Source organism: Peromyscus maniculatus, chromosome 14, assembly GCF_049852395.1.
Source record: "Peromyscus maniculatus bairdii isolate BWxNUB_F1_BW_parent chromosome 14, HU_Pman_BW_mat_3.1, whole genome shotgun sequence".
Taxonomy (NCBI): Eukaryota; Metazoa; Chordata; class Mammalia; order Rodentia; family Cricetidae; genus Peromyscus; species Peromyscus maniculatus.
Genome location: NC_134865.1, coordinates 83,726,656 through 83,750,429, shown reverse-complemented (window position 1 = coordinate 83,750,429; position 23,774 = coordinate 83,726,656). Strand labels below are relative to the sequence as shown.

Here is a 23,774-nt window from a genome sequence, read left to right as displayed (position 1 = left end):
CGCACACCTTTAATACCAGCACTCAGGAGGCAGAGGCAGGAGGATCTCTGTGAGTTGGAGGCCAGCATGGTCTAAAGAGCAAGATCCAGGACAAGCACCAAAACTACACAGAGAAACCCTGTCTCGGGGGGTGGGGTGGGGGTGGGGTGGGTTTAATTCATCAACCAAACAATTAAATTAAAACAAATAAAGGAAAGGGAGAAATAGTAGCTGATGGTTCCAACACTAAAAAGGAGGACCTAGGAGTTTGAAACCAGCCTAGTCAGCATAAAGATATCCTGTCTCCAAAAAGATGTTTTAGCAGGGCTAGAGACATGGCTTGGTAGTTAAGAGCAGTAACTGCTCTTGTAGAGGGCCAAGATTTAATTCCTGATACCCACATGGTGGCTCAAAGCCACCCGTAACCCCAGTCCTACAGAATCCAACAGGCATGTACCGTGGTACACATATATGCACATGGGCAAAACATTCATACACACAAAATAAAACAAATAAATCTAAATGCTTTACTACTGAGTCCACAGCAACAACTTAGAAGGAGCATTCTCCACTGAAAGATCTTTGTCCCTGTCTTGCTTAATATTTTAAATGGGTGAAAACTCCATACCTAATTTAGACAGCACCAAAGTAGAACTATGTGTTAATAAAAATGACTCAGGGCTCAAAAATGCCCCAGTAGGGCTGGGGATATAGCTCAGGGGTAGAATGCCACACATACAACATATACTGATAGACACAGGTCCAAATTACAGCATAAAACCATTTTAGCAAGAACCATGTAACTTAGGTAAGGAAAACAATCAATTTAAGCACAGCAGAAACTAGGCCTGTGCTAAGGGAATCTCCTGTGGGTGACCAAAAGTCTAAGTGTTTACTTTAGAGAAGACCTCAAAGGCTGGCTGTATTTGAAATGGTGAATTTTGCTTCTGGAACTCCATATGATGAAATAGAGAACAGTGTTATAGACATTTCCAAAAGACAGATACTCATCTAAAGCAAGGGAGAAATGCTGTCTAATAACAAAGTTGCTGGACACCAGAACAAGATGCTGTGGGAAGGTAAGACTAGCCAGCAAACCAGCCAGCAATCATGGTTACATCTTAAAAACATCAACTATTGGCCAGGCAGCAGTGGTGCACACCTTTAATCCCAGCACTCGGGAGGCAGAGCCAGGAGGATCTCTGTGAGTTCCAAGCCAGTCTGATCTACAGAGTGAGATCCAGGACAGGCACCAAAACTACACAGAGAAACCCTGTCTCGAAAGAAAAACAATAACAAAAAACCGTCAACTATTTTATTACATGTTATAAATGTCTTGTTTTTAATTAACAGTTTCAGTTTAAGAAAAAGATGGATGGCTGTATCACCATGGTAACAAGTTTCTGTCCCAGAGAAGACAGAATTGAGACCTCTGAAAGCCTACGGCTGGTACTCCCCAGTCTTTGTGTATTAACACTGAGAATTCCTATGTACTTAAGTATACTTCTTCACCTGGAAAGTCTAGGTCAAGGTTAGGTGAAATTTTATAGCACAGCACCGGGGTCAGCTGTACTGATCTGATGGTATCAGAGTCTCATACAGAGGACAAGGACATTTCTTAAATGAACTACTACAAAGATATCTCCACCACCACCACCCTCCCCCGCCTTTTCAGTTGAGATCCATGCCAATCTGTGACCACCAATGAATAGATACCTTCTTTCAGTTTTCCCAGAGGAGGGGAGCACCATGGTTAGTTAGGAGGCAGTGGCAGGCAGGAAAAGCAAGGGGGCAAGCCTTTATTATGGCTTCTACAGGAAAGGCAAACCAGAGCAAGATGCTGGCTTGGACTAGCTACTTGGGATAATCTCAGAAACTCTGAGATACAGATAGTCTCTCAATGACATTTGGCCCTACGGTGTACTTAAGGGCCAGATAGAGCTGGTGGTTTCAAATACAGGCTCTGAATTTTCTGGTTTGCATATTAAAGGCACATATAAGGGACAGTAATTTGTTATCACTAAGAATTAGCTCACCCTGAGGAAAGCCAGCAAGGCCCCAGATACCATAGAATCACGACTATAGGAAAACAATACAGTGTACACAGCCTGCTTTGGTTTTCTTCATAGTATTTTCCAAGAAAGCAAGGACTTCACCTGGCTCAATGATGTACCCACAGTCCACAGAATAGTGCCTGAAATACAGCAGGTATTGAAATGTTTACTAAATAAATAAATGAATGAATAAATGTAGATTTAAAACATGGCTTGAAAACTGAGTGGTGATGGTGCACGCCTTTAATCCCAGCACTCAGGAGGCAGAGGCAAGTGAATCTCTGTGAGTTCAAGGTCAGTATGGTCTACAGAGTTCCAGGACAGCCAAGGCTGCATAGAGAAACCCTGTCTTGAAAAACCAACATGGCTCAAGGGGAGGTAGGATACAAATCTGCTTCTTTTAGGTACTTGCAATATTTTCTCAGATTGAAACTACTGACCAACCTCTTTACAATTCCTCAAACAGGAAGTGCTCAGTTCTTATCTAGGGTTTTTAAAACCCTAAATTAGGGAACTGTAATTATAAAAATGCAGCATGACAGAGTAGAAACAGCCTATAATCTGGGGAAGTTGTTGATGTTTGTTCCCCTGCTCCATCACTAATTAGATGGAGGGCCTGACTACATCAGTTTCTCAGAGTGTTTCCTCAGTGGAAAATAAGAGGGCAATAAGACCCATCTAAGAAAGTGAAGGTGAAAATATGCCCATCAGAATAGGAAATATAAAAAGTCCATGGTATCTAACAGAAGAACAAGGAGAGGTACAGTCTAGTATCTGATGACAGCAAATGCCTATACCCACCAATACACAAGTGCAATCCCAGCATGGTTTTTTCAGTGGTTCTTTCACTCATGTAACAGGATGAATAACTGGCTAAGTATTCATCCTTCATCAATTAGGGCAGATTACCTAATCTCCCTGCCTCCCTCACCTTAATAGGGCCTATCCCAGGGTGTGGAGAAGAACACGGCTTTGATCCAACACTCTAGAGGCAGAGAGGCAGGTGGATTTCTGTAAGGTCCAGGTCAACCTGGTCTACAAAGCAAGTTCCAGGCCAGCCAGGGCTACACAGTGAGACCCTGTTATAAAACAAAAACAAAAAAACAGCCAGATAGAAAGAATGAATAGGATCTGCCTCTGAATTACAAAGGGTAAATAAGTAATAAAAATAAATTATTAAAACAGTGTTCAGCATATATCCAGATTAAACGTGCAAGTATTAATAATTATTGTCATTAATAGTATACAACAATTAAGTCCTACAAAAGAGACCTAATTGTAAACTACCATTCACTTCCTAAACTTCACTTATTTCCTATGAGAGGAACAATTTTAAACACACCAAACACTATTCCCACACCTATGAACCCCTCTCCAAAAATCAAGCAAACAAAAAACTGCCACTCAGCACAGATCAAGGCTTACTGTGTTCTTATGATGTGTCAAGTATTGTTCTGAGCTTTGCTAAAAGCTCTAAATATTAACTTACTTCTTTCTAACTCCCTACAATGCTATTTTAAAGACCCAGATAAGTGGCATGACACACAGTAGGCAGGGTTTGGAAGTCTGATTTCAATCCATGGAGTCTGTCTTACACATGCTCCTAAGCATTACTCCTTTGTTGACAGTCTACTTACAGTCTACTTCTAAGACTGAAGGGAAACACTCTGACTTTAGATGGGTTACACTTAGTATACAGACATGCCTCGATAAAGTGGTACATGCTTTTAATCCTAGCACCTGGGAGGAAGAGGCAGACAGATCTTGAGTTCCAGGCCAGCCTAAACAACATAGTGAGTTCCAGGATAGCCAGGGTGATGTACAGAAACCTTGTCTCAATAAATAATATGACTGAATGAATGGATAAAGTCTAGTAACTTTGAAAAGGTAAGCATTTTTTGTTTAAAAATGAATTATGATCTCTGTATGTGGAGTAAATGTTAGTGTAGAAGTCAGAGGACAACCTTGATGTCATTCCTCAGATGTCACTCACTCTATTATTTGTTTGTCTGTTTATAGACAGGGTCTTTTACGGGTCTAGAACTTGCAAAGCAGACTAGGACAGCCAGATCTATCATTCATTCATTCATTCATTCACTCACTCACTCACTCACTCACTCACTCATTTTTTTGTAGTCATCTTTCACTGGCCGGAACTTGTCAAGCAAAGAGCCACCTGTCCCTGTAGGATTTACAACACACTACTGCTGTGGGATGTCTTTCTGTACGCTGTGAATATGTGTTGCTCTGATTGGTTGATAAATAAAACACTGATTGGCCAGTAGCCAGGCAGGAAGTATAGGTGGGTCAAGCAGACAAGAAGAATGCTGGGAAGAGGAAGGGCAGAGTCAGGAGTCGCCAGCCAGATGCAGAGGAAGCAAGATGAGAATGTCTAACTAAGAAAAGGTACCAAGCCACGTCACTAAACATATAATTATGGGTTAATTTAAGAGTAAGAGCTAGTCAGTAACAAGCCTGAGCTAGTGGCCAAACAGTTATAAATAATATTAAGCCTCTGAGTGATTATTTTATAAGCGGGACACGAGACTGCAGGGGGCCTGGGGGGACTGGAGAAACCTTCTGACTACACACTAGCACACCTAGCTTTATGACTAGCTACTGCTTCTTTTCTTTTTTTAAGATTTATTGATGGGTGGCAGTGGCACACGCCTTTAATCCCACCACTCAGGAAGCAGAGCCAGGCGGATTTCTGTGAGTTGGAGGCCAGCCTGGTCTACAGAGCAGGATCCAGGACAGGCACCAAAACTACACTGAGAAATCCTGGGGGTGGGGGTGAGGAGAGCTGAATGACCAATAGCTAAGCAGGAGAGGGATAGGTGGGGCTGCCAGGCAAAGAGAATAAATAGGAGAAAAAGAGTAATGGAGGAGCAAGAAGAAGAAGGAGAGAAGACACTAGGGGCCAGCCACCCAGTTACACAGCAAGCCATGGAGTAAGAAGAATGGTATATAGACTAGAGAAAGATAAAAACCCGGGGGCAAAAGGTAGACAGAATAATTTAAGAAAAGCTGGCTAGAAACAAGCCAAGGTAAGGCTGGACATTCATAAGAAAGAACAAGGCTCTGTATATTCATTTCAGAGCTGAGTAGCTGCCCCCAAAGAACAAAAAGTTTAAAACAAAACAAAACCAACACTACACCACAAATTATGAAGTGTGGTTTTTTTTTGTTGTTGTTGTTGTTTTATTTTTGTTTTTTGTTTTTCCGAGACAGGGTATCTCCGTGTAGCTTTGGAGCCTGTCCTGGATCTCGATCTGTAGACCAGGCTGGCCTCCAACTCACAGAGATCTGCCTGCCTCTGCCTCCTGAGTGCTGGGATGAAAGGCGTGCGCTTTTCACCACCGCCCGGCAAATTATGAAGTTTTAACTATTAGATTATTGTAAACAAAAATTGATGCCAGTGCAAAAATGCATAATCACACTATGGGCTAAACATACAGGGTACTAAGAAAACATAAATTGTAGTAACTTGATGCTGTAGCAACAGTACCTTATAGTAAATAATAAGCAATGAACCAGTAAAATGAAAAACTAAAGCAAGCAATCAGGGAGCAAGGTGAAATTACAGCCAACCTGAGAAAAAGCTATGTTAAAATGCCTGCAAAACTGGTAAAATTCCAACTATCTCTAGGTTCACAAAAACCATAAACAGTTTGTAGTATCATAAAATACAGAATTAAGAGTCCTTAGTAAATTTTATAGTTAATACCAAATTATAGTATTTCCTAGTTTATTTGCATTAGGTCTAGATATGAAAATCTAAGCAAACAGGTTAGGGGCATAATGGCAACATGCCTTTACTCCTAGCACTCAGTAGACAAAGGCAGGCACCTCTAGGTGAGTTTGAGGCCAGCCAGGGTTACTTAGTCAGACCTTGTCAGAAAGAAAGGAAAAGAAGGAGGGAGGGAGAAGAGAAAGCAAGCAAACAATTCATACTTTAGAACCAAGAACTGGGATCTGTTTGCATCATATTTAAATACTATTTATAGTACAGATAAAGTCTACCTCCTCCCCGATCCCTGATCCTCTCTAAATAAGATATAGGACTCCAAAAAACAAAATCAGGATTAAAAACTCACCATTAGGAATAGAGTAGTAATTAAACTGTGCACTACATATACCAAAGTAACTTACAACTGTAGAGTTTGAGGTTTACAAAGCTCTTGTATATGCACTATTTCATTAATACATCCACTTTGAGATGGTGAAATGATATTAGATAACAATCACTTTGTTAAAGAGGTCTTGGGCTGGAGAGGTGGCTCAGAGGTTAAGAGCACTGCTTACTCTTCCAAAGGTCCTGAGTTCAATTCCCAGCAACCACATGGTAGCTCACAACCATCTGTAATGAGATCTGGTGCCCTCTTCTGGCCTGCAGAGATATGTGCAGACAGAACACTATGCATAATAAATAAATTAATATAAAAAAAAAAAAAGAGAGAGGTCTTGATAGGTCGCCTAGGTGAGTCTCCAATATCTGGGCTCAAGAGCGTCTCCTGTGTCAGCATCACTAGTAGTTAACACTACAGGGCCACACCACCAACACTGGATCAAACTATCTCTATCTTAAAGATGAAAACCTACGGGGCACTTTTAATCCTAGCTCTCAGGAAGGAGAGCAAGGCAGATCTCTATGAGTTTGAGGCCAGCCTGATCTATATAGCAAACTGCTGGCCAGTCAAAGATACACAGTGAGACCTTGTCTCAAAAAACACACAAAAAAATAAAGGACCTAAAACTGAAAAGTTTAGTGACTTGCTCATGGTCAAGCCAGACATTCAGTTAGGACAGAGAAGCAGGATGGGATGGCTCAGTGGGTAAAAGAACTTGCTACGTAACGCAGACAACCTGAATTTCACGTCCAGAACCCACATAAAAGGGTAGAAGGAGAGAGTCAACTCCATGCAGTTGTCCACTGACCTCTGCAGATGTGCCATGGCACTCAACACAGGTACAATATGCACTCACAACAATAATAAAGTTTTAAAGAGCCAAAGCAGAGCCAGGTAGTGATGGTGGCACACACCTTTAATCCCAACACTTGGGAGGCAGAGGCAGGTGGATCTCTGTCTACAAAGCAAGTTCCAGGACAGCCAAAGTTGTTACACAGAGAAGAAAAAAAAAAAAAAAAAACCCAAAGAGGCCGGGCGGTGGTGGCACACACCTTTAATCCCAGCACTGGGAGGCAGAGGCAGGTGGATCTTTATGAGTTCGAGGCCAGCCTGGTCTACAGAGCGAGATGCAGGAAAGGCGCAAAGCTACACAGAGAAACCCTGTCTCGAAAAACAAAAACCAAAAAACAAAAACAAAACACCCCAAAGAGTTTAACCAAGCCAAATGCCAACAGTATGTATGTATTTTAAAATAGAGCATTGCCTATGAAGAACAACAGTCCTGCTGGGTGGTAGATCTCTGTGAGTTTGAGACCAGCCTGGTCTACAGAGTAAGTTCCAGGACAGCCAGGACTGTTACAAAGAGAAACAATGTCTCTAAAAACAAAAACAAACAAACAAACAAAAAATGCCAACAAAAACCCCATCAGCCCTTTACCTAAGGCTGAAACATTTTGGAAGCGTGGGCAGATTGTAAGAGCCAGAGGATCAGAGGATTTGCTGTGAGACTGTCTCCTAGTAACAAGTATCAAGTAACAGAAGCGACACCCATCAAGTCTCACCAACGTGACTGCTCAACCATGAGCTGAATAAGGAGGACACCAACAAATATGGCAAACCAGAGAAAAGACCATGAAGCCTCAAATCCTACACAAAACTACAGACAACTGAGGAATGCTGAGAGGAGAGTCTTCCCCAGGGAAAAGTATACACATTGGTTGTCCAGTGCCGTATGGTCAGCCCTAAAAACATATTACAAATGGCATTATATGGGCTGAACAGGTAATAGTTAGGAATATATATACACATGCATATATGCATACAATAACAACTGGTGAAAAAAAGAGGCCATAAACTTGAAGGAAAGCACAGAGGGGTTTATGGGAGGGTGTGGAGGGAAGGAAAAGTAAGGGAGAAAGTTGTAAGTAAATTATAATCTCAAGAAATTAAAAAGAAAAAAGAAAAAAAGATGGAAGTATTGTTAAACTGCTTAGTACAGTCTCAAAGATGCTTAGGCTCAAGCAATTTCCTTTCTCCAGCAGTCTCACAAGTAGCTGGGTCAAGAAAAATTATATGTCTCAAATGAAAATATTTTCGTATTTTGTTTTTGTTTTTGTTTTGTTTTGTTTTTGAGACAGGGTTTCTCTGTGTAGCTTTGGAGCCTGTCCTGGATCTCACTTTGTAGACCAGGCTGGACTCCAAACTCACAGAGATCCGCCTGGCTCTGCCTCCAGAGTGCTGGGATTAAAGACGTACATCACCACCGCCTGGCCATCGTATTTTTTTTTTAATTCTATCTTAGTCGAACATTTAAAATGATGGCCCTCAATTGAAGTTAACCCAACTATTTTTATGAAATATTCCATTTAAGTTTTTTTGAGGGAGGAGGGAAATGTCTAACTAGAAAGCTTAGGTTGGCCTTAAACTTGGGGGGAGAGTTTCTGCCTCTGTCTTCCAAGTGCTGGGGTTACAGGCAAGCACCATTATCATGCCCAGCAAGCTACATCCACTGTAGGAACTGAAAGCTTTGTTGCACTAACTACTAATAGCTAAGACATTTAATGGGCTTGGAGAGATAGCTCGGGGGTTAAGAGGACTGACTGTTCTTTCAGAGGACCCAGGTTCAATGCCCAGCCCCCACATGGCAGCTGACAACTGTTTGTAACCCCAGTTCCAGGGGATCTAACATCCTTATACATACATGCAGGCAAAACACCAATGCACATTAAATAAAAAAAGTAAAAAAAAAAAACCCAACAATTAGAAGTAAATTATATAGCAATTAAAACAAAAATTTAAAATAAAATTTTAAAATAAACAGTAAATACTAGATCAACATACCTTTTGTAGACTTGTTGGATTCAATTGAGTTTTGTCAATTATTTTTATTGCAACCTAAGGGGGAAAAAGTATTGACAGATTTTTCAGAACTTGGTAATTATAGACTAAACAGTAAGAGTTTTGTAAATTCTCACACATATGGCACTGTTAAAAAGCAATCAAAGCCGGGCGGTGGTGGCTCACGCCTTTAATCCCAGCACTCGGGAGGCAGAGGCAGGCGGATTTCTGTGAGTTCGAGGCCAGCCTGGTCTCCAAGGCAAGTTCCAGGAAAGGCGCAAAGCTACACAGAGAAACCCTGTCTCGAAAAACCAAAAAAAAAAAAAAGCAATCAAAAAAGCAAATCTCGGCTGGTTATAACAAAGCAATTAGAACTTCCTAAGACTATGTGATTAAGAAGAGACTGACCTCATGCAAATGGTATTATTATGACATTTTATATTTGTTACTTACATAGAGGAGGGTGAAATAATCTCTTCTATCCTTCCTTCAAAGTATTATAGAATGAATACACTTCAAAACTTACGCAGTGTAGCAGATCTCTTCGCTTTGGGGTGGTGGTGGTAGTAGTGCTGGCTAGACAGAGTCTTATTCACGCTACAAGAGTGCTCTGCTACTGACCTATACCCCATCCCCACTTTGCTATTTACTGAGACTAATTTCAGCAAACTTTGGAATTCTAGGGTAAAAATTTGAAAAGAATATTTAGCCTAAAATACCTTTGTATCTTGCACACAGAGCTTTCATAAGTATTGAGGTAAGTTGGTACTGAATCTGAAAACAACAACAAAAGAACCCACCCAAAAACAGAAGGCCTGGTGTGGTGGCGTGCATCTGTACTTCTGGTACCAAGGAGACTTAAGGTAAGACGACTGAAAGACCAGTCTGGGTACCACATCAGGAACCAACTCAAATAACAATAGCAAAAGTCCCCCAGGAACCAACTCAAATAACAATGAAAAAGTCCCTCAGATAGTTAAAGAAAACCCCAGGTCAATCTGTGGGCTAACCATGGGAAACATATACAGAGGCAATAATAAATGTATCACCTGGCAACCTTTGTTCAGAAAGAGTATACAGCAAACAATAGTTTTTTTAAAAAGCCATTAGAATATAGGGAGAAACTACAGCTTCTTTTAATATGTATGTCTTACTTAAAAATGAAAGGGGTCGGTTTTATTAATATTTAACAAATGGATGAATGTGTATCCTCACCTGGTAAGCTTGCATTAAGATGGCTGAGAGTATAGAACAGTATAAGAGCATTTTCATACCACGCACGAGCCACTGGGTTTGATCCACAACAACAAAAAGGGATGGGAAGAAGAATTAAAAATTATTTTTAAAAGTTCTACAGATTACGTATGTCAAGTGTTGAGAAGTGGAGGGCAACTTAAGAAGAAAAGACTTAGCTACGACTAGAGTATGAACTGAATTCAGCTTTCCACTGACGTTACAGATCAGGCAACAGACTGCCCTGTAAGATGCAGGAGAGCCCATTTCCCACTGTGTATTCTGCAGAAGTCACAGCTCATAAACCCACTGAAGAAAGCATATGCAGCCAAAGTCTAGGACATGATCTTGGAGAGTCTCCATGCCAATAGTTTCCATACTTGGTGCTTTCACATCCTTAAGGATTACGGATGACCCAAGTGTGGGCTCTATCTGTCAATATTTACACATCACAAATGAAAACAGGAAACCAATAACAACAAACCCCTCTACCTATTCATTACAAAATAACAATAAACCCATCATGGTACCATAACATCCCTAATAAAATTCTTTTCATTTTATTTTATTTTATTTATGTTGGTTTTTCAAGACAGGGTTTCTCTGTGTAGCTTTGGAGCCTGTCCTGGAGCTAGCTCTGCAGACCAGACTGGCCTCGAACTCTCAGAGATCCGCCTGCCTCTGCCTCCTGAGTGCTGGGATTATGTGCATTGGTGTTTGGCCTGCATGTATGTTTGTGCGAGGGCATCAGGTCTCCTGGAACTGGAGTTACAGATAGGTGTGAGCTGCCATGTGGATACTGGGAATTGAACTGGGGTCCTCTGGAAGAACAGCCAGTGCTCTTAACTGCTGAGCCGTATCTCCAGCCCCAACATTCTTTTTTATTTTTAAGACAAAGTGTCACTGTGTAGCTCTGGCTAGCCTATAACTCACTATATAGACCAGGCTGGCTTTGAACGCACAGAAATCTGCCTGCCTCGGCCTCCAGAGAGCTGGGATTAAAGGTGTGCACCAGCTTCTGGATCTATACTTCATCTGTTGTGATACGTTTGATTACATGGCCTCTGGAAAATCCACTTTCCATTTGTGTGAAAATGAAAAGTTTTAATAGTATTAGTACAAAAATTATTTTTAATATTTATTTTTACTGGGGAGTGGTGGCACATGCCTTTAATCCCAGCACTAAGGATCCAGAGGCAGGCAGAGCTCTAGGTTCGAGGCCAGCCTGGGTCTAAAGAATGAGTTGCAGGACAGCCAGGGCTACACAGAGAAATTCTGTCTTGAAAAACAAAAACTATTTATGTATGTATGTATGTATATATGTATGTATGTATGTATTTATTTGTTGTGTGCACACATGCATGCCACAGATGACAACCTTCTGAAGTCAATTCTCTCTTCCCACTATGTGGGTTCCAAGGATTCAGGTCATCTGAGGAGGCTAAGCTGCAGGAACCTTTACCCATGGAGAGCCATCTTCCAACACTATACTATTTTAAAAACTACTTTACTTGGTCTGAAACTCCTACCTGCTCCAATTACTGATTCTCTATGAACTTGTTGGCCTCCAGGACCAAGAAAGAAGAAACATTGTAGCAATGATTCTGACGGCTTCAAAGCAACTCAGAATTGAGAAAAAAGTATAGAATGAATGTGGACGCACTGGGAAAAAGTCAAAATACTAGTTCCATATTTGAAAAATATAAATTTAAGTGGAAACTGCACTAAATAAGAGAAAAAAAATATTTGCTGGTAGGATAGTCAAACACTGCCTATACATATCTCACCTGGGAGGCACCAAACTATTTATTCATCTTTATAGCCCAAGTTGGACAGTGGTTGGATGGACAGGTGTTGCCTAACAGTTTCCTCTGAGATTGGAACATTCCACCCTGCAATGAAGTTCCTTCAGCAGGAAGATTAACAACTCACAATAGGTTCAGGAGTCCCCAAAACTGACCAGATTCACTAGGCCCTTCCTTGTCAGGTGAAACAATAAAACCTGAGAGTCCCTCTCAGATAAACGGAATTTAGCTGCCAAGAAGACTGAAGCTAGACCAGTTAGCTCCTGAAGCAGCAGTTTAAACAAACTGAGGCACCTGGGATGGACAGTCTCCAATCTGGTGAGCGCGTGCAGGCTGTGCCGTGTGCTCCAGGTTCCCAGACTGTGAGCTGTCACCCCAGCTGGGGGTGCTTTAGTGATACAGCTGTCTTTGAGTCACTTCCTTTCCTGTGAGTGACCCCTCACCCATATTCTTCTAAGTAACACCGATAAAATTTAGTTAGCTCACCAAGTTGGCCTCTGGTGGTATCTGCACTTGGGTCTGTCATGAGTCTGGTGTCGTGTAAATGTTTCTCAGGAGAAGTTCTGTCACACAGCAGCATGGTACTCACATTTGCTGAGCTAATCTAAGGCCTTGAACACTCATAATTAGCAACCAAAGATACATTAAAAATGGAGAAAGGTCAATAAAAAAACAGTCTCTAGCATTTTAACAGATTACAATGTCACTCATAAAAATTTACAGTATTTCAAGTTAGAATTAATTTTCTTTAATCTTTATTTTTCTTTCCTTTTTTATGATTTATTTTTAATTTTATGTGAATTGGTGTTTTGCTTGCACGTACATCTGTGTAAGAGTGTCAGATCCACTGGACCTGGAGTTATAGACAGGTATGAGCTGTCATGTGGTTGCTGGGAATTGAACCCTGGTCCTCTGGAAGAGCAGCCAGTGCTCTTAACCTCTGAGCCACCTCTCCAGCCCTAAAACCTTACTTTCATAAGCAATTTTAAATGATATATTTAGAATCCCCAATTCCAAAAAAATCTTTCTTTTCTGGTCATCGCTCAATGTCATTCTCGGGGCCAAATCTGGCAGTGTTGAGGCCTTTTCCCATTTTCTTCCTTCTGAGTTCCCGAAACCTGGTTTCTAGCTGCTCTTTACAATTTATAAACAATATATATAATTTTAATTATATATTATAATTATATAATTTATAAACAACAATTCTATCTTGCTTCTGTTCCTACATAGTTCACATTCAGGGATATTCCTTTTATTTTGTTCGTTTGTGGGGTTAATTTTTGGTTTTGGGTTTTTTGAGACAGGGGTTCTCTGTATAGCCCTAGCTGTCCTTGAACTCGGACATCTGCCTGCCTCTGCCTCCTGAGTCCTAGGATTAAAGGTGTGCACCGTCAACACCCAAGCAAAGTTTATTTTATTTTTATTTTATGTGTCTAAGTGTTTTGCCTACATGTATGTAAGTGTACCATGGGCGTACCTGGTAACCATGGAGGCCAGAAAACAGCACTGAACAAGAGTTACAGACAGTTTCGAGCTGTTACCTGGGTGTCAGGAACTGAACCTCTGCAAAAAACTGCTCTTAACTGCTACACCATCACTCCAGACAGGAACTGCTTTTCAAAAAGGTCAAATACGGGGTTGGGGATTTAGCTCAGTGGTAGAGCGCTTGCCTAGCAAGCGCAAGGCCCTGGGTTCGGTCCTCAGCTCCAGAAAAAAAAAAAAAAAAAAAAGGTCAAATATGGTGTATACAGCTCCACTAAATTATTAGAAAAGTCATCAAAGCTGTTGTGAGTTAAAGATAATCATTTAACATATACACACAGCAATTAGACCTTCCTCTAAGCTGTGTTGACTCAATCACCAAATTAACCTGGGTGATCTAGAGCCTGGAAAGGGGGTGGTGGTGGTGCGGCATCCAAGCAGGACCTTGAGATCACCAAGAAAGGATGACTATGGGTGATTGCGGGTGTTACCAGGAAGGTGGAAACTACCACTCATTCTCAAGGTTGTGGATTGCGGAGTGTGGTACAGAATAAGCCTTGTAGGTTCACTAGGTGAGGAGAGATTATGCCTGTCACATGCTGTATAAAATTCTTGGAAATTTTATTTAGTAACTGTAATGCCAGAAGCAAAGTGGAAAATTTCAAAACAGAAATAAAGAGGCTCATGAATGCGAACAGGCCAGGCAAGCATCCCTGGAGAAAAAAGTTCATCTTCTACCTTCTAATCAAAATATCCTAATACTTGGACCCTGAAAGGTGTTAAGGCATGCATAACCATTAAAATAACAGTCAAAAAGGAACTCTAGGGCCTAGAGAGATAACTTAGCAGTCAAGAGTGTGTACTGCTCTTGCAGAGGACCTGAGTGTAATCCCCAGCAACCAAATTGAGCAGCTAAAAACCACCTCCAATTCTGCATGTAGAGGGATCCAATGTCTATGGCTTTTCTGAGCACCTACATTCAGGAGCACAAAACTACACAGACAACACACACACACACACACACACACACACACACACACACACACACACACACTTAAACAATAAAACTGTTAACAACAAAAAAAGAAAGAACTCTAAATCCTTTAAGCTCTCAATAGCCTGAATAGCAGTCTGCTTAAGCTGCCATAATAAATACCACAGACTGGTAGCTTAAACAGAACCATTAATATTTTGTTTTAGTGGATGATGGATCATTCAACATCAAAGTGCCAGCACGGCTGGTTCTGGTGAGGGCTCTGCTCCTAGCTTCAGATAGATGCACTCCTTCTCACTGTATCCCCATAGACCAGAAAGAGAAGATTCTCTGTTGTATCTTTTTACAAAAACATAAATAACATTGATTAAGGCTCACTTAAACGTCTATGAAGACCCTATTACCAAATATAGTCATGCTATAGCCAGGACTTCTACTTTTAGAACATGTCCTTAAACATATGAGTTTAAGGACAAGCTGGGCAGTGTTGGCACACACCTTTAATCCCAGCACTCGGAGGCTGAGGCAGGTGGATCTCCGAGTTCGAGGCCAGCCTGGTCTACAGAGTAAGTTCCAGGACAGCGGATTCTACACAGAGAAACCCTGCCTTGAAAAACCCAAAAAAAAAGTTTGAGGGCATACCTTTTAGTCCATGGTGGATGCAAACAATGACAGTAGTTGGTTACAAAATAAAACTTAAGAGGCTGAAGAGACAGCAAAGCACTTAAGAGCACTTGATGCTCTTACAGAAGACTCAGTTCCAACATCTACATGGTGACCTACAACCATCCAAACCAGATCCTGAGGATCCAAACCCTATTCTGACCTCTGTAAGCACCAGGCACACTCATAGTGCACATACATACATACATACATGCACATTAAACACTAATTCATATACAAGGGAAAAAAAGCTTTCCAATTACAGTAAAATACAACAGCATGCAAGAATGTCACAGGAAAAAAGAAAAGCCAGCTTCAAATGGTAGAGCAAAGCTTTAATCCCAGCACTTGGGAGGTAGAGACAGGCAGATTTCTGAATTTAAGGCTAACGTGGTTTACAGAAAAAGTTCCAGGACAGCTGAGTCTACACAGAGAAACCCTGACTCAGGAAAAGAAAAAAGGAAAAAAAGAAAAGGAAAGAAGAAAAAAGCAGCAGGGTACACAGTAAATACTACATGATCTCAAGAGCATTTACGTATTCAAAACAGACATTCATCTAAGTGAACAGCAACTTTAAAAGGCCAACAGACAATGTCTAAAAGTAGAAAAAAGCACTAAAGCAAGCAGACTATTTCAGATAAAGTAATTTTAAAAATGATTGTGGACGTCTTAGACTACTAAAATTTGAATAATCTGAAACCATGGTGTAATTCTTTTTGGCAGTAAAACTAAACACTTTACATACAAAATTAAGCACAATTACTAAGTGCAAAGTTTTCCTGCAGCCATGATGTGGCTATTTGGCTAACGGCTGGGTGCTGATCAGATGCAGCTCGCTCCTCTGACATGACAGGTCAATCGAACATCACTTGTAGCTCTAGCTGGCCTTTAACTAATGATCCTCCTGCCTCAGCCTCCCAATCATGGCTTATTATATTTGAGTGCCTCCTCAGGGGCAACTGGTACTATATATTATTGGTCAGTGTTGAACTGATGGCCCACAACTCAATCATGCCTCGGGGTGCTTACCTGAACACAGGCATTTTCTCTGCAAGACACATCTCAGCCTTGCAATTAGGACAAATAAACAGCACTGCATCACTACGATCAGGAACTACATTAATCAGCACAATTATTTTTTTTTAATTAGACTGGAGGGAAAAAAAGGCAAATTAGTGCCAAAGCACTGTGAGGGATGATTCTTGCAAATAACTTTTATCAAGTACATAAATTTCTAAGCATGAACTCTGTCCTGGAGTGAATGGTAGTAATGGCTTCACAACAATGTAAGTAAAAATACTATCACTAAATTGTAAACTTAAAAACAGTTAAAACTGCCAGGGGGTGGCGGCACCTGTCTTTAATCCCAGCACCAGGAAGGCAGAGCCAGGCAGATCTCTGTGAGTTCAAGGCCAGCTTGGTCTACAGAGAGATCCAAGACAGGCTCCAAAGCTACACAGAGAAACCTTGTCTCAAAAAAACCAAAAAGAAAAAAAAAAAAAAAGAAAACAGTTAAAATTGTAACTCTTTTTTTTTTTTTTTAAAGATTTGTTTATTTATTATATATACAGCATGTATGACTGCAGGCCAGAAGAGGGCATCAGATCTTGTTACAGATGGTTGTGAGCCACCATGTGGTTGCTGGGAATTGAACTCAGGACCTCTGGAAGAGCAGTCAGTGCTCTTAACCTCTGAGCCATCTCTCCAGCCAAATTGTAACTTTTACACTACATGCATTTTCCACACACTAAAGCAGTAGTACAGGCCAGTAATCCTGGCACTTGAGAAGCTAAAGGAAGAAGAGCACTGAGACCAGTATGGATTACAGAGTGAATGCTAGGCTAGCCTGGGCTACATAGCCGACCCTCTTGCTCAAAGAGCCATAAAAACAAAACAGTTCTCCTATGAGTGTAAGAGTGATTTTCTTATATCTGAAAACTGAGTTTACAGCATGGAGAGATGGTTCAGCCAGTTAAAAACACTTGTTGCTCTTGCAGAGGACCTGGGTTCAATTCCCAGCACCCACATGGTGGCTTATGACCATCTATAATTCCAGTTCCAGGGGATCTGGCCCTGTATTCTGACATCTGAAGGCAGCAGGCAAACATGTGGTGCACATACATACATGCAGGCAAAAACACTCATACACATACAAGAAAATAAATAAATCTTGAGAAAAAAATGTTTAAAAAGAACATGGTTTTGCCCTGTCCTTTCAGAATGTACTAAAAGCATAGTATCAGTTTCAGCTTTTAGTTACATATATTATTATAGATTATACAAGGCCTTTCCTTTAATCTTCTGTTGCTCACTTCCAAATCTGCTACTACTTATACTCAAATGAAGCAAATTATTCTGGGTATTAACTTTGTCAGTCTTTGTGTAGTTGCTTTTAATTAAATTTCAATTAATCACTCCTTCCATCCTAAGAAACAACTCTATGCTGAGTTCTAGAATAGCATTAAAGACAATATCCATAATATCTGAAAGTGTAAAGTGTTCCTTTTTTTTTTTTTTTTTTTTTTTGGTTTTTTGAGACAGGGTTTCTCTACATAGCCTTGGCTGTCCTGGAATTCACTCTGTATACCAGGCTGCCTCAGACATCCACCTGCCATGCCTCCCAAGTACTGGGATTAAAGGTATGCACCACCACCGCCCCCCAGCACTCATCCTCCCCTTTTTTTAATTTTTTTTTATTTATTTTTTAAATTACACTCATGATATTCATTACTTACACTCATGACATTAATCACATTTGTGGTATTCATAGATTACATTTGCAGTATTCATTCAATTTTACATATATATATTTTAAATTTTAAATGTCGAATGTCATTTCTTGAAGGGGGTAGGGGGTCTTAAATACAGGCTTACAGCACAATGGGAGGACCCTGGAGGGCAGAAGTTTGCTACTGATGCTTTACAATCTTGCATGTAAGCTGTTAATGCCCATTATTCAGGATACACAGACAAGGAACTTCCCTTAAGCATTCAGAAGGGTGGAACCTGACAGGGAATTAGCATTGGGAGGATATCAAGGTCAAGGTCCACAAGCAAGGCAACAGTTACCCAAAACGGGGGCCAGGGCCCTGCAGGTCCCCCTTTTATTAAAAAATGAGCTTCTGACTTAGGTTGTGTGGGACGTCAGCAGGTCACCTTACCAGTCATGGAGACGCCTGCCCAGGCCACACAGGTGCTCTGTCTTAGGTTAGGTTTTTTTAATCTTTTCTTTTTTTCTTTTTTTTATTTATTATGTATACAGTGTTCTGCCTGCATGTATGCCTGCAGGCCAGAAGAGGACAACATATCTCATTACAGTTGGTTGTGAGCCACCATATGCTTGCTGGAAATTGAACTCAGGACCTCTGGAAGAGCAGCCAGTGCTCTTCTTAATCGTTGAGCCATCTCTCCAGCTCCACACTTCTCCCTTTTATTTCTTCATCCACTTCAACCAAAACAATGTAGAGAAGATTAAAACCTAGCAAACTTCTATTAGGTCTCACAGTAAAGATATTTGTGGGGAAAAAATAAGATAGTGGATCTTTGTGACTTCCAGGGCCAGCCTGGTCTACAGAGCAAGTTCCAGGACAACCACGGCTACACAGAGACCCCGTCTCAAACCTTCCTCCACAAAAAAAAAAAAAAATGACAAAAATAGAAGATAATATAACAAACTCACATAATTATAGTGAAAAAGTATATTTGGTTTATAATATCTGATTATAGACCTGAGGGTTTAAGGTGTGGCTTGAAGGTTTGTGTGTCACTCTACCCCGCCCCCAAGCCCATGTTGACATCTGACTGCCATTGTAACAACATTAAACAGGAGACTATTATAAGGGGGTGGGTGACTGAGCCATAACTGAGAAATAGACTCAGCTGTCATCCTAGGTGGGATGGAAGGACATTGTAAAAGGAATCTAGTCTCTCGATCTTGAACTTCTCTGCCGCCCAAACTATCAGAAATTATTTTTTTAAAAAATAAGGTACACTATCTAACATTCTGTTACATCAGTAAAAATGGATTGAGACAATCAGACAAAAGTAGACATTCATTTTTTGGTAGGATAATTATGATTTTTCAAAATTATCTTAGCACTGTCTATTACAATGTGAAATATTCACGCACTCTGTCTGACCCAGGGCTTTTTCCTATGACTTTATCCTACATTCTTTTTTTTTTTTTTTGGTTTTTCGAGACAGGATTTCTCTGTGTAGCTTTGTGCCTTTCCTTGAACTCACAGAGATCTGCCTGGCTCTGCCTCCCGAGTGCTGGGATTAAAGGCGCGCACCACCACCACCACCACCCGGCGGAGCTGTCCTCTTTATCTCTGCGCATGGGCAGTGCTGTGCATGCTCAGGCTCACACACACTCAATTATAACAACAATAATATTACTATTGAAATAGCCATATAATAGAGATCACTATTATGTCCATTAGTTTTTTTGTTTGTTTTTTGAGACAGGGTTTCTCTGGGTAGTTTTGGTGCCTGTCCTGGATCTCGCTCTGCAGACCACAGAGATCCGCCTGGCTCTGCCTCCCAAGTGCTGGGATTAAAGGCGTGCACCACCATCGCCTGGCTGAGTCTCTTTTTTGTTAAGACAAAAGTTACTGTCTATATAAAACCTGTGGGAATTCTCTTGGAATAGAGAAATTGACAAAAACAAAAACAAAACCCCCTCTTGCTTTCTACGTAATAAATTTTTATAATGTTTACATATATGATTCTGGTCATACCTATAATAAAAGGGAAAAAAGAAAACTCATTTTGACTGAGGTTTTGAAAACTGAGGAAAACCTTCAATGAAGGCCCTTTGGTCACACTTGTTAACCCTTCTGAAGAAAGACTACACTGAAAGTAACCACAGCAGACAGACTCTGCAAACACTGTCTGTCTGTCTGTCTGTCTGTCTGTCCCATTACCTCTGCTAACTCAGGGAACTGGAGCAAACATCTGGGACTGGTGAGAACTAACCTGTATCTCAAGAAAGGTCCACTTAGGGACAGTAGGGACAGTGCCATCTGTTCAGCTTGTTTTCAGTCTCCACATATCCACAAGAAACAGAGTCACTAAAACAGATTGTGAAGGGTGAATTTTCTGTTACTGTCTTAAGATTCCGCTAGCATTGAACATGGCTTCCCGACCTTTTTCTAGGTCCAGCACAAACAAAACCTAGAAGAGCTAGAGGGCATGTGGCGGTCAACTGACTACCTACTGACAGCAGAACTGGCACAGGCCTTGTTCTCCTTAGCCCCAGCCCCAGTGAGCTGTGGGCAGCCATGCCATGGCACACCTGTCATGTCGTGCTGGCATATCCATCAGGAGAGGGTGACGCATACAGCAGCACATCTCTTTTTTGTTGGCTTCATTTTTTTGTTTTGTTTTGTTTTGAGACAGTTTCTTTGTGTAGTTCTGGCTGTCCTGGAAGTCATTCTGTAGACCAGGCTGGCCTTGAAATCAGGGATCCCCATCTCAAAGAATCCTGCCCTAGAAACCCAATCAGGGCATGGCCCACACACAATACCTGCTTTGTCAAATAGGGCTCATGCTGGGTGTGGTGACACACAACTTTCATCTCGGCACTCAGGAGGCAGAGGCGGGTAGATCTCTGCAAACTGAGGCCAGCCTGCTCTACCTAGAAGCCAGCCAGAGCTGAAGAAACGGAAAAGGAGATGGCTCTTGTGAACTGCTTTTCCATGGCTGTATTCTCAAAGCCAGTGGAGTGCTAGAGGTCTGCCATGTGCCCTGAGGAGAACAGCACCTTCTGTGTGAATGCAGGCACTCTGCAGGGCTGTGTTCTGCTGCTGTTTGGCTGCATTTTAATGTTATGGATCAAATGAATAACTGTCTCTAAAGGACCAACAGTCACTGTATTCCTGAACTGGTTGTCTTTTGAAGGCTTGCTGTTTTGGGGTTCCCCCCCCTTTCTTTTGCTTATTTATTTATTTTTGCTTTTTTGAGCCAGGGTTTCTCTGTGTAACCAACTGTTGGCTGTCCTGGAACTCTGTAGACCAGGCTGGTCTCAAACTCAAGAGATCTGCCTACCTCTGCTTCTGCCTCCCAAGTGCTAGAACTAAAGGCGTGTACCACCTCTCCTAGCCAGAACTTCTCTTTTAAAATCACCTTTCAATCATACAATTATAGACATCTGACCAGTATTTATTATGCCTGTACCAAGTACCAACCACTTCCCTACATACAGCATTCACTGTTAGAGTGGAGGAGAAGAGACAGTCAATCAGTGTAAGATAAACCCTGCTGTGTAAGAGAGGTATCAGGGTTTTTTAAGGAGTCTAAAGCCTGGGGTAAGGAGTGTGTCAACAAATACTTCCCACAAGTAATCCCTACCCAGAAGGATAAAGAGTACTTCAGTCAGACAGACAGCAGGTGCTGAGACCTAATACAAGAACTCTGTCAAAGCAGAAGAAAGTCTGAACCACAGAAGAGGCAAAGAGGAAGTCAGCTCTGTGGTTTTGATCCATGTACTGTGATAAGGGATGCACGAGAGCCAAGATCACAAAAGCTGGGAAAGCATGTGCCTTCCGGCACAACCTGGCAAACATGGGCTACCAGAAATCCTCAGAAAAGGAAGGAAACCCATGGGATAAACCTGTAAATCCAGATAACTACTGATCTGCAAGCACCGTGAGCTTATGGGCTTATATACAGGACATACGTGCAGTTCAAGACAATTTATTAATTTGTCCACTGGAAAAGAGCAGAACTTTACTCATTTTTCAGGTTAGGTCACTCACTTGGTGTATTTACAGCGGAAGGGAAGCAGAATCCCCAGTTGTTAATAAGCATCCTGGTCCTTACACAGTTCTAGAGCAAAACCACAGCAGAAGGGAAGCAGAATCCCCAGTTGTTAATGTGCATCCTGGTCCTTAGACAGTTACAGAGTAAAACCACAGCAGAAGGAAGCACAAGCGTTTACCTCTCTGCCTGTGAGGATGTGTCTCGCCAATTTCACTTTTGCAAAGTTCCCCTTGCCGATTGTCTTCAACAGTCTGTAGTTTCCGATGTGAGGCTGTTCATCTGCACAGGAAGCTATTGAGTTTCTACACCGAGCTCCAGAGCGCCCGGTTCGGGAGGTGACTTCTTGCCTCCCGTCTCCATGTGAAGTGTGCTGAAACGTAATGTACACAAAGACAAGGAAATGAGAGGACACGCAGTGCTGCCAAGTTTTAGGAGCATCTAGTGGAAGGAACAAAACACTAAGGCTTTCACTTGAATCCTAAAGGATTGAAATGAACCACATGATATAACTTAATGAAGAAAACAAGAAACTGTTATAGGAAACAGATCAAGTATTTTAACTCAATCAGGTGCTCAGAGAGCTGAGTCAATTCCAATTTATGGTTTTTCAAATTTACCATGTTACAGAAGCATTCATGGAGTATATTTAGTAGAAAACATACTTCAAATTCTGCATTGCAACTGTTTCCTGAGCCACTGATACACAGTGTAACAATCTAAAAGCACCAATAGGCTATGATGGAGAAATAGTAACCAAGACTGTACAGTGCACAGTTTGGCCAGCCCTTTTTGGATACAGGTATTTAATTAAATTATCCAAGACGTACAACACTTTCTTATAAAATAGGTAATTATTTTAGGTAATTTTTGCAAAATTGTAGGCTAATTGAAGTATTCTGAGCACCTTAAGGTAGGCCAGCTGGATTAAGCTATGAAGTTTGGTAGGTTAAGGGTAGTAATTAGGAAGGCATCTGCAGTAATGTTTACTACAATGGAACCCCACTGTCAGCTGATGAGCACCTGTATTTAAAAAGGTGACTATCACATGAAAGAGAACTTAACTCTTAACAACTGCATCTGTATGTCTAATCCTCATCACAGCCTGTGAAGGAGCAGAATGTTAATGTCACCATACACTGACGACAATGAGGCCAACAGCTAATTAGTGAGACATTAAAAATTTTTTATTAGCCAGGCAGTGGTGGCGCACGCCTTTAATCCCAGCACTTGGGAGGCAGAGCCAGGCGGATCTCTGTGAGTTCGAGGCCAGCCTGGGCTACCAAGTGAGTTCCAGGAAAGGCACAAAGCTACACAGAGAAACCCTGTCTCAAAAAAAAAAAATTACCATTTCTTGCTATATTCAATCAATGTTTTCATTTTATATATTAGTTTCATTTTAGGGCTTTTTGTTTTGGTTTGGTTTTGGTCTTTACTTAAAAGAGCTACGCCTAGGGCTGGAGAAGTGCCACAACAATTCAGAACAGCCTGTCGTTTTTGTAGAGGATTCAAGTTTGATTCTTAGCACTCACATGTTGGCTCAAAACTATCCATAACTCCAGTTCCAGGGGGTCTGATGCCCTCTTCTGGCCTCCAGACACCAGTCACACACCTGGTGCACAAACACACATGTAGGCAAAACTCTCAAACACATAAAATAAGTAAAACTAAAACAATTTTTTAAAAAAGAGCTAAAATTTATAAATTACATTATTCAGAAATATATAAATGTGCGGGCTGGAGAGATGGCTCAGAGGTTAGGAGCACTGGCTGCTCTTCCAGAGGTCCTAAGTTCAATGCCCAGCAATCACATGGTGGCTCACAACTATCTATAGTG

At 41.2% G+C, this 23,774-nt stretch overlaps 1 protein-coding gene across 35 annotated transcripts in view; it reads right to left on the bottom strand.

The window, feature by feature from the left end:
- The window catches only part of Mark3 (microtubule affinity regulating kinase 3), a 92,949-nt gene that overhangs the window by 50,470 nt on the left and 18,705 nt on the right, over positions 1 to 23,774 (bottom strand). For 14 of the 35 annotated variants that reach the window (XM_016006451.3, XM_016006452.3, XM_006987968.4 and 11 more), the window contains exons 2-3: positions 22,119 to 22,310; positions 9,005 to 9,058 (exon numbers count right to left, since the gene is read on the bottom strand). In XM_016006451.3, coding sequence (XP_015861937.1) covers positions 9,005 to 9,058; positions 22,119 to 22,310 — 246 coding nt within the window. Of the gene's footprint in view, positions 1 to 2,015; positions 2,174 to 2,997; positions 3,113 to 9,004; positions 9,059 to 10,216; positions 10,289 to 16,207; positions 16,330 to 20,155; positions 20,251 to 22,118; positions 22,311 to 23,774 lie in introns of those variants that run through there. The other 21 variants (XM_076551455.1, XM_076551435.1, XM_076551434.1 and 18 more) reach the window with 9 other exon arrangements.